The following is a 12,031-nucleotide window of genomic DNA, read 5'->3' on the forward strand; positions in this document are numbered from 1 at the left end:
TCTGTGCTTCATTCTGCAGGGGCTCTTTAACAACCTCATCCAACACCTCATACACCTTTAACTGTATGAAATCCCATATGACAGCTGGCATGGGTTTGCCTGTCCTGGCAGAGAAGGTGGCTTGGGTGAGTTAGCACCCACACAGTGCACTTTTCCTTGGCCAGCTGAGTGCTGCTCAGGGGGGCCTGGCAGTCAGCAAAAGGTATTGGTCAGGGATGGGTTTGCTGCATTTTTTTAGCAGTGAAATGACATTGATTTCTCTAATATTCAGTCAGACCAGTGAAATCAGTGCTGCCAGGAAATATTTTTAATTGTTGCTGTTATTTAGGAGGTGGAAATGTTTTTGTGAGTTGAAGTGGGGACCGTCTCCCTTTTCTCTGCCAAGGCTTTGTTCTCAGGGCTCAGCGTGGAGCTGCGTGGCAGCTGCCTGGGACCACCAGAGCTGCCTTCCCTGCATGTTCGAGGCTACAGCTGTTGATGTTGGAGGTCTCTCAGTACAGTTGTTTAAACGACTGTAAAGGAGGTTTCCAGCATTCTCAGGCTGTAGGACACATGCCCCAGCTTCTCCTTCCACCAAGCCTAAAGCTCTGTGTGTGGCAAAGTCAGGCCCATTTCATATTCATATCCCCAATCTGCATATCGGATTAGCAGTGAAGAGGAGTCTGCTCTCCTACTCTTAGCTGGTGAAGATACAAGATTGTGGATTCCTCACTGACCTTCCTATTGACTGTCAATTTTCCAGGTCACAGACTTTAGCTTTTTCAGAAACAGTAAAGGGTCATATACAAATATCGAAAGACAATTCTACTTAATTAATACATTGTTTTAAAACTGATGCCATAAATTTTGGCTAGCCCATGATTTCCTGCACTTAGTATTGCACATCCAGCATAATTTGGGGGCATCTAGATGGACATTTCTGATCATAGTTGAGCATGCGAGAGGCACTATTCATTCAGATCCATTAAAATGTCTTTTTCCTGTTTGTTAGATTAAGCCACCCCATAGCACTGCAGATGCTACTCAGTTTTAGTGTGGAAGGATAAAAGGAATAGTTGTCTAATTCAAGCAGCGATTATAGATCTGTGTTTCCCTTGCTGTTTCCAAAGGATGACTCTTTACCACCCTAACTTGGGTAAGAGTTTCTGAGGGCTAACATGCATACATGCACATGATGAGCCTTGATGGGACTTTCAAAACAGGTACAAAGATGGCAAACTGATCAAGGATAACCACACTTGCTATGAGCCGGATCCAATGAAGTACAGACTGGGCATAAGAGATGTGAGACCAAAGCATGCTGGAAACTACACCATCGTCTTGAGCAATGCAAAATATGGCCTGTATAAGAACCTCACCATGCAGCTGGTAGTGACAGGTAAGGACTTGGCGTTTCCAATGACTTCTACTGGGTTCTTTCTCATTTTCTGCTTTACCAGTCAGCAGGAACAGGTGACATGTCCCCATGTTTAGCTGATATGAGCTGATACAGCACTGTGCATAGATTACTACCTTACTTAGGAAGCACTGAAGATCCACCCCATTTCACCACGTTAAATCGAAGCAACGGAATGGAGAGCTGGTGTGAGGAGTTAGTCTGAAACTAGGTCATCTAAAGTCACTTTCCACTGAGATACTGCACCTCAGAAACAGCCTACAGCACCTTGGTGTTAGGACAGTGTCTCCACAGAGGGAAGCAGAAATGGCTTGAAAGTGAACAAACATAACAGAACTTAAATTTTAATAGGAGTTTGGGAGGATATCTAGTAGTGAGGTATTAGAGCTAGGGGAACAGCTTCCCAGGAGAAGTGATGGAAGTTTTATCCCTTGAGATAAAAAACTAGCTTGGGCAAAGCACTGGAGAACATCTGTTGGGACAGGAAAAGTCCCAATAGGGCTGACGGAAGGAACTAGATAAGCTACCCTGTCTTTTATGTCTCTCCATCATCCTTCTACAGAAATACTTTCTAAGTCTGTATTTTATGCATTGTCATTTATCTGCTGGGAGCACTTGAGAGACAGGTTCATTTTCAGGGCAATCTGGAGAAAACTGAAGTAAATGGTGGTGTGCACTGAAGCAGGTTCACTTGACATAGAGGGAAAATAGATATTGGAATCACATTTATTAATCTCCCTTGCTGGGATAATGGAAGACAGAGTCACATTGTCTCTTTGCACATCCACTGCCTCTTTTAATCCATTGAATTTGGCAACAGAGATTGAATCATGAGGCCAAGCAGGAGTTCAGCAAAAGTTAGCTCTGCTTCCCTTTGTACTTCCCAAGGTTCACTCAGGCGGTGAGATAGATAAAGTTATTGAGATAGGTTTGCTTTCTTTTCTGTGGTGAATTCTTTTCTCCTTATCCCCTTTACACCTAAAAATATTCTTAGTTGTCCTGTTTTGTATACTTATGTACTGTTGCACCCTGTAACTTCCAGCATTTGTGTTTTTCTCATTTCACCCTTCACCTTTCAGAAAGGAATAATGCCTAACAAATGGAGAACTTGTCACTTAGGCACATTTGGCCTACTAAAAATGCTAAATAAGATATGGTTGCTTAATCCACCTTAAGCATTACATAAACTAATATGTGATTTAGGAGCGGAGAGAGCTAAGAACATGCTTATGGTCAGGTACTGCAGCTCAGCTGATGAGGAGGAATGTGTTAAGCTGTGGTAATTTGTTCACTTGAGATTGTTTATCCATACAATGGTTTTGCCGTCTTGTTAAGAGAACGGAAACATTCAAAGGAAGAGAAAATTAAGAATGATAATAAACTATCTTGTCAAGGTAAATATTGGTGTTTGCATGCAAAAGAGAATGTTTACTTGAAGAGCAGCCATTCCCCAAATAGGCATATAAAAAACAAACAGACCTTGTTTGTATCAGCAAGATGCTATTTCAGGATTAAACCATCCCATGCTCTTAACTACAGTGCAAGCCTTTCATCTTTATTGTATGTACAAGTATGTGGTATTCTGTCTCTCACACACAGTGCATGCCAAGCATGGTGCTCATTGTTAGCCTTTCTGAGAGATCAGCCCAACAAAGACTTCAATCAGGAATAATTATTTAATTGCAAAACCACTGTTTCTCAAGGGTCTGCAAAGTCCAGCAGCTGCAGGAATGTTACCCGCTGGAGAAGGTGTTGCATGGTGAAGCACAGGAAAAATGAATAGCAAGTGTTTCTTTTCTGGTAAAAGAAAGTCATCCCAGAAATGAGAGCAAGCAAAGGAAAATATCTGCCAAAGAGTGCCATTGTTTTTAAGCTAAAGGCTGCAAACAATGAGGATATTTGAGGACTGACACAAAACACCTAGGAAATCTCTCTTGCCTTTGCCAGGCTCTTCTCTGCAGCACTAACCTGACATGCTGTATGTGAAGCACTCAGCCCAAGGAGAGGGTCATTTTGCCGAGATGCACGTGGGTAGAGACCAAAAAAGGCAAATTTTGCTCTCGATGCTTATCCAACAGCAGCAAACTGCCTTTTTTCATGTGTTTTCAGTTAGAGTAAAGGGACTGCTTTTTCAGATCTGGGCATCATTTGCTTTACTCTCAAAAAAAAATACTGAAGCTCCAAACTGAATGCAGATTTGAATTTTTCCCTTAACTCCTCAACAAATAACCTGACACTTTATCTCCAGTCATCACGACTGATATCCTGGTATCGCACCTGAATAGATTAAATTGCTTGGAGTTTCAGCAGACACTTAGACATGGAAAAGGAGACCAAAACATGCTTTCTAGCCATTTTATGCAGGGATTACCTTGCCCACCACTGAAACACAACCACCTCTGAGCTGGGAGGGGTGATTAATGTCTCTGCTTAGAACCATAGGCAGTCTGCAATTACTGAAGCTGGAATTTGAACACAGGGATTAGCAGACTTGATGGAAAAATCCTTTTGGGTTTGCAAGTGAACACAGTGGTAGGAGCATCAATTTTGCATCAAGTCTAAAAGGTGGAGGAGCCTGCAGCAATTCAGCAACTGATAAGCCTCATGCTGAGTACATAACCATGTACCAGCTCCCTATTACTGAGGACTAACATTTCTTTTTGAGTAACAGCATTGCTCCCCAAAAGGCAGGGTCAGTCTTTTAAATTTCAGAGCTGCATCTGTGAAAGTGAGTGAGTTCTGATCTATACTATTAAAGAGAAGATAGAAAATTATTTAAATACACTTTTGAATGAGAAGATAAATGTCATTTGAATGTGTTTTCTTTTGCTGCAAGGGGACACTGCATTGAAGAAATTATAAGTAAGCATACAGCCCCCTCTCCTGTGAGTCTCTTCAAAATAATACATTGTTAATGTTCCTGAGCATCATAGATAGTATAACTGGCAGTCAGCATGCTGTGACAAACCCATCAACTGTGAATTTGAACTAGGTGTAGAGGAAGTTTATAGTGTTGTGAATTGTTGTTCACAAACAAAGTATAAATAGCAGCAGGACTCCGTCATCAAATTGCACTATATTAATTTTTGCAGTGTATGTTATTCAATAATAATGGCAGCAGAAGAGAACCATTTAAGCAGGATGAGAACAAGATAAGTCACCTACTTGAGCCCTGTAGGACAGGAGCTTGTATGTAGTGTATCTCCTGACCTGCTAGAAGACCAGCACTGCTGCAGGCTTTCCTTGGAGTCACGTCCTGTATACTTAATTGGTGGCAATCACAGTAGTTCTGACATAAAGCATACACTGTATGTGCAAGGTATTTCACTCCATCGTAATAAGTAAAATATTAGGAGTTATTTCCCCGCAAAGTTTGATATGGCCATAAAACTGATGAGTATCTGCAGAGTCCAGAGGTATCAATCGTCTCAGCTCCACAGAGGCAAGAAGGAGCAAAATGGGCAAATAACTCTCAGAGCTGCAGGGTGGGAACTGATAGCAACACCAGCCCGGACCTGGTCGACAATATGCAGGAAGGAGCATGCTGCCTGGCCAGAGGGAGAATCATGCTGCTATTCAAAAAATGTCTCTTTAAGAAGTGACTTAGCTGTGCCTCTGGTCACCAGTGCTCCCACTGCAGCTGGAATTTAATCTTGCAGGAGCACATATCTCCCTTGTGGAGTCACCTTGGCTCGTTGTAGGACTCAAGTCCCCAGGAGGTAGCTGATTGCATTTTCAAAACACTCCTTCTTTACATATTTACACATCAAACACTGTCCAAGAAGCGGCGGGTTGCTGCGTTTTTGTTTTGTTTGATTAAATTCTTATTGAGAAAAGCTTCAAGAAAATAATGTCCTGAAGAATTTGGAGGGGAGGGGGCAAGGAGAAGGAACAATCCTAGCAAACAGCTGGTGGCTGCACATCTGAGCCAGCCAAGAAGGAGAAATGTGGGAGAAAAGAGTTATTCCAGGCTAGAGTACAAAGCAGTTTCAGAACAAAACATAAACAAAAACCCCTCAAATCTATTTATGGGCAAGCAGGCTGCATTTCATTCTCACCCTTGTACAAGTCATCTGCTGTATCAGAGTTCTTGCTGAGCCCTTATAGAGCAGTCAGCACGCTCTGACCACCATGTTGTGAGTGAAGATTGTATTGAAGCATAAGTTAATTCAAAAATGGGATGAATAACCTCCTTCACCACTTTGCCTTTCTTCTTTGTCCCAAAGTTTCTCTCCTGTGCTCCTTCAAGGTTCTTCCAGCAAATATTGCTTTGGGTTCCAGCTGCTCTAGTCAATTGAAATTACATTCCCTCGTAGAGTCCTTGACCCCCCAAGCTCTTGTGTTGTATCTAAAAGAAATGCAGGATTAAGTGCTAGAAATAGCCTCCACCACAAGCAGTAGTAATTCACAGGCTCCTTATGAATTTCCTCTCTCCTGGGCAAGGACTGGAATAGAAGGGGTGCATGGAGAATTCACGTGTGCATTGCCATGTGCTCCTTGTTATGTCAGCGAGGTGACAAACTATACCTCAATTTGTTACTGGGGAGAATTAGCTCCAGAGGACTTAATGATGCATATGTTGCCCTACTCTGTAGTCAGGCCAGCTCTTCATATTTAGTTTAAAATCAAAGGCAAAGGGAGTTCTGTGCCTGACCTACTTTGGCTTGCAAGGGATGAGTTGACATCAAAGGAGTCCCCAGTGATCTCCATAAAAGTTAATAAATATGCGGTGATCCATGTGAACAATACCCCATCACCTCGACCAGACCCAGAAATAGTCTGAAGAGGGAAATGAGCCTTCAGGATAAGGTTAATATATCTGGGCTATGCCAGTTCAGAGAAAAAACTCTTAGACTGATGGATCTCAATTAAAGCCAGTTGAAGACAGAGGGGAGACTCCCACAGTCTTTTGTGCAAATTTCTTTGGATTATTAGTGCAACCCAACTGATGTTTATGTTAAAGGACTGAGCCAGATATGAGAAGCAGGGCTACATAAAATTATCTACCTTCACTTTGCCTGCATGCTTCGGTATCCTGCCAGGACTGGTTTTCCTTTGTGTATCATATCCATCTCTTGCATAGCTCCTTGGAGGATGACCCATTCAGGAAAAGTCAAAATGGAAAATCCAATTTTCCACCTCCTGGTCCAGCCGAGCAAACTGGAAACCCCAAAATAAAACACAGCCTGTCTCCATCCAGTTGCTGTTCCAATGTTTTCCTCCCCGAGCCCATTGCTTTGCTTTCCTCCTGGGTACTGGCAGCAATGGCTGTGGCCAGTGCTTTGGTGGGCAGGACGCTCAGCTGAGAAGACCAAGGGCAAAGAGATAGAGTGCTCCCGTCTATCCTTCAAGTCTCATTTATCAGACACAGGCAGGAGAGAAACAACTGACATTTTCTGGGAGATATATGAAAGAAAAGAAAAAATGTAGCAGCACAGACTGCAGTGGGCCTTTCTGGCACACTAATTATCAGCAAATTATGAAGAATTTTCTCACTGACATCATGCAAACCCTGCACACTTGCAGCTCTGCAGTCCTGCCTCCAGTCAGCCTCTGTGCGCTCCCAGGAGAGCCCTTAATGAAGAAGTCAGATAAGCTATTTTCATTTTGTTGGAAGTAGCCAAAGCAATTTTAGGAAGAGGAAGGTGGGGGCCTGCTGGAGTTTGCCAGAAAAATCTGAAGCATTCAACTCACGTCTTTGCAGCAGCAATCTCTCTCTGACAGCCCTTAAAAACCAGAGTGGTGGGGGGAAGTCGGAAAGTGGCAGCATGTGGTTTCCACGCTGTCTCTCAGCCAAGCCTGCAGGTATATTAACTGTTGTTTTTCTCTTTTGAAAAGCAGGCAAAGAGGGCAGAGACAAAAATCTTAGAAAACTGTCTGCTCTGCTAAAAATTAAGCAGTTCATCATTATCCATTTGCTTTTGAACTCTGTTTGGCCACAAAAAATAAGATGGGGAGAGACAGACGAGAGAATACCTTTGTTTTCCCCAAACCTTGGCTGCATTGGGGTTGAATGACAGAACTGGGAAAGGTGGTACAGGACTGGAAAAGACAGCTTTCTTCCTACAAGGTGAAGACAGACACATCCAAAAGTGACCATACAAGGTCAGAAAAAACAAAACCAAGCTGCACTACCATTTTAACAACAAAATTCCCTGTAGAGTAGGTCAAGTGCCCTGTGATTTTTCTTAATATCTGTTCATACAGTATCCAACTGCATGGTTTCTCTTCCATTTGCTTCCACCCTGCTGGCATTCCCAGCCCATAACAGCAGGTTACAATGGAGCAGCAGGGTGTGTGTGCTACAGATTAGGCGGGCGACTGATAATCAGTGACCCTAATTCTATTCCTGGCCGTGGTATTGACTCACGGAGAGATTTTGGCCACTCATTTCATCTTGGCATCTGCTTCCTCAGAGGTACTGTGGGCACAGTGCCGTGCACCCACTTCACAGCAGCCTTGTGTGTAGTGCAAAATAAAACAAAAAAGCAAACAGAACAAAACAAAGAAAACCACCCAGACGAAATCAGCTGGGGTCAAACACAATGTTCTGTTCAGCTTGAAACAAAAGTTTTGTTTTCAGGTCATTTAACTCATTTTTTCCTTTCTTTCCCTTTAACAAAAAAGAAAAAGATTAAAAAAAAAACAAACAACCAAAACCAAACCACAGAGATCCCTTGTAAGCCGAACACAGACAAAGTGTTTTTACTTTGGTGGAAATTTCATCCTCTTTTTCCCATACTGTTTGGCCAGTTCAAACTTGTATTAATGAGTTTCGTATTTACCTTACAGAATATTCACCTAGCTCAACTTGCAGAGCTTATATTTCCATTAAGTACTGTACAAACATCAGATGAAAGACTCTAAAGTGCAAATTATTTTTGCTTTTGCGAAACAGAAAGGATAAATAGAAAACAAGTTGCCACTCTATCAATAGTTTCAATGAAGCCCCATGTCCAGCAAAGTATATAAGGTTGAGACTAAATGCTTCACTGGACCACTCTTATGTTATTTTAATGATGTGCTTACTGTGAAAATGTTTTTTGAAACCCAGTTTAAATGGCAATGGGGAAGGTACGTAAACAGCAGTTCAGTCAGAAGTCACTGAAAGTAAAGCAAAGTTTCTCTAAAAAAGGCAGGGAAACTTTCTATGTGCTGTCCTTTATATTTGGATGCTCCTTTGGGTGACAAGTGTGCAACCCCATAATAACATCTGCAATGATTTTAGACAGAAGAGTCTCTTGCAGAAGGTGTAATGCCACAGGGTTAATGTCCCAGTCCTTGCACATATCATTTGCTCCTAATGCCACAAACTAAAGATAACACTAGAAAGTAAGGTGAGATTTACATAATGCTGATCAATTTGAAATTTACAGTAAGCAGAACTGCTTTTTGATTGCATTTCACAGTGCAGCAGCAGCAAAGTCTTTAGTTATTCAGGTCAGCTCTCACACCAGCAATTGCACCTCTGCAAAGTGAGTTGGGGATACAATCACACTTCAAGCCAGAGAAGACGAAAACCTATTTATTTCGATACATTTAAAGCCATCTGAACACAGCTTCCCAAATGCAGCCAGAGATGAGAAAGCTTTTAAGGTTTGTTTGGCTTCTGCTTGAGAAAACTCAGCCTGGGGAGGGCAATGGCAAGGGATGGGAGGCAGAGGCTGAAAGTAAGCAGGCAGATCCCGGTGCAGGGGGGAGTGGGAAGCAAGAAGTGGGATAGCGAAGGATACTTCAGGTCAGGAATGGAGTGTATTTAAAGATGTCCTCTTGCAGTTCAGCCCTACTGTAGCAGGCAGAACTGCTGGTTGGGGGCAAGGATCTACAGGAAGGTGTTCCGTGAGCCCAAGGTTAGGATAGCAGAGGGTGCTGTAGGTCAGGCTCTCGGCACAGTTGCAGAGCTTCAAGGAGAAAGGAGGACTCTGCATTGCACTCGCTGGGGGAGGCAAGGTGTACTGCAGGCTCTGTGCAGACGCAGCTTGCTTGTTTACTCAACTTTTGTACTGCCATTAGTCCAATGCTTGCTAAAGCTCTCCATTCCCAACAGCTTTTTTTTTTGTGTGTGTGTTTAAAAAGCAGCCATACATTTGCAAATGTATGTATGTTGAGGAAATCCACACTTCAGATGCATAATTTAAGGTGCAACCAGAAATAAACTTGGATTTTGGCAGTGCTTACAAATGGATTCATACCCCAAGCCTTACCTCACACCTAAACATGAGCAAAGATAAGAGTTTGTGCATAAGCCACCATGCTGCTTAGTAAGCAAACATGAAAGAGAAAGCAAAGTGCTGTTTGGGGGAGGGAGAGTTATCTGAGAAATACACTACTAGGTGTACCTTAGATAATCACTGGCTTTAGGCTAAAAACTCCTCATCACGCTAATATGGAGAGCCTTTTCGCAGGTGAGTTTGCTGCAGATGCCAGCCCACTGAGCCAACTATCTAGTTACAGTCTGAGCAAATCTAAAAGGCCAGTACCCACCACAGAAGCCAGTTAATTTGTTTCCATCACTGATGGAGGCAACTTCTGTAAATAGGATTTGGCACAGCAGCAAGCAAAGTGAACGGGAAAGCTTCAGTTGCCTTCAGGGGGCATGGTAAGAGGTAAAATGGCCATGGCAGTGTGCAGAAGTTTGGAAAGTTTTCAGCCCAAGAAATATCCCTCATAGGAGTATCCCACACCCCACATTACAAACCTGCAGCGTGCTGGGGCCAATGCCAACACCCTTACAAGCACAAAGAAGGCACATTCAGAATTGTGGAAGTGCCTCATCCCCACTGCAGTAGTGCCACAGTAGGAGTCATTTGCAGAATGACACCCACCACCATTACCACCTTTGCAGGGAAAAAGTGAGAGACACTTATAAAAATTGCTTCAATTTCTGAGTGTCATGTCCATAATTAGCTAGGACCCCACACTAACTGTGTTATAAGGCACTGTGAAAGAAATGATGGGGAGGCATTTTTAGCCAGCCCCTCAAGTTTTAAGAAAATAATTGCTTAAGCCTCATAAATAATAATAATTTCAATTGATGAATCATTTTGACTCATGTTAGGTTTCAAGTAATATTTAATAGTGCCATGCAGTAAAGTAATTGTGGAATTAAGAATTCATTTGTGAGTCATGTATGTTCTTATTTGAATTAGATCAAGTTAAAATTATTATTTCTTTTTTAGAAGGATAATTTAAATGACAGTCAACGTATTCATCATTTCACCAAGAGTACAGAAAAATCTCCTAGTATTAAAAGATTGTAATCAAACCTTGTCCCCCCATACTCTTTCACACACACAAAATCCCTCCCCGAGTGTGTAAAGCTTTGTTCTTCCAGCCCCGAAAACACTTGAGTAACCTTTAACACTGAACTTAGAGTGTCTTTCTCCAAGTGAAAATCATGCTTTTGAGGTCAGTCCGGACATGCCTAACACAGGATTTGAGACTGAAAAGAAAAATGTCCAAGATAATGAAAAATGTGCCTCTCTCTCCAGGGAGTTTTACAAAATTATTTTTATGATCAGAAATAATTTACTGATGAGAAATGAGATGCCAGTTACAAGGAAATTCGACATTAGTCCCAATAATTTGTCCTGCGAATTGCTTACAAATCTCAAAGCACTTGATCAGCGATATATTGCATAACCCAGAGCAATGTGGTGCAGGAAACGCTGTGTCCATATTACAGATGAGGATGTGAGCTTAAGAGACCCTAACCACACTCCGAAGAACTCTCCAGTCTGCTCCCTTCTTCATCTTCTCCTTCACAAAAAGACAATCCCTCTCCCAGTCTGAAGGGACAAAGGAGTGAGGAGCAGATTTTTACAGCCTGATAGAACATCACCTGCAGGTAGACGGGGAAACAAGACTCAACCAAAGGTGATCAAAAAAGCAAAAGGGAACACGAGAGCAAAACCAAACAAGGCCTGTCATTTGGGTTTTTCAAGTGAAATGTTAATCAGGACCTAATGAAGGTTCTTTAAAGCAGCTAATGTTTTACTATGGCATGGGAGTTAGGATATGGCTGAACCAACCATTCAGTCAATACTCCTTTCATGTGGTGGGGAAGGAAATGCTGATGTATTTTCAGGCAATGATGAGGTCAGATCTTTCAGAGTCTGACCTGGCAGCCAAGAAAAATGGAAAGCAAGGATCCCACCAAGACATGGGATCAGCCTGGTCAGTCTTCTTGTAAGAGTAGAGGGCTGGAAGGGAAAAAAAGGCTATTAAAAAAAAAGAGGAAAAGGGCTCAAGATTGATGAGGTGGGCAGTAGCTCATATTTACATATCTGGGGCCTCCCTGACAGCAGAAAAAATAAGTTAACCCGAAAAATAGAAATCTAATCTACATTCACTTCCCAACTTGTCAAAAGCCCTCAGTGTAAAGCAGCCACACTTGGCTGCACAGAGGTGTTCCACAGAGGGACCCCAACCAATAAATCTGTTTGATTTCCTGTTATGAGAAGCAGACAAAGAGATATAGCTAGGGATGGGCAGAGCTGTCTGCATAAGGGAAGAGCCTGTGCTTTCACCCCAAACTCAAACCCACCCTCTCCGAGGTTACGAAAAGTTCAGTTCACTTTGGGGATTTTTTAGCATTATTTCTCATTTTTGCATGTTCCCGTGGGAGCTGGAAGT

At 42.4% G+C, this 12,031-nt stretch overlaps 1 protein-coding gene across 3 annotated transcripts in view; it reads left to right on the plus strand.

The window, feature by feature from the left end:
* LOC104315895 (vascular endothelial growth factor receptor kdr-like) overlaps positions 1–12,031 on the plus strand; it is a 141,611-nt gene that overhangs the window by 65,544 nt on the left and 64,036 nt on the right. For all 3 annotated transcript variants that reach the window (XM_069810887.1, XM_069810889.1, XM_069810888.1), the window contains exon 9: positions 1,203–1,378. In XM_069810887.1, the coding sequence (XP_069666988.1) occupies positions 1,203–1,378 (176 nt within the window). The remainder of the gene's footprint in view (positions 1–1,202; positions 1,379–12,031) is intronic.

The sequence above is a fragment of the Haliaeetus albicilla genome, chromosome 23 (genome assembly GCF_947461875.1).
Source record: "Haliaeetus albicilla chromosome 23, bHalAlb1.1, whole genome shotgun sequence".
Classification (NCBI taxonomy): Eukaryota; Metazoa; Chordata; class Aves; order Accipitriformes; family Accipitridae; genus Haliaeetus; species Haliaeetus albicilla.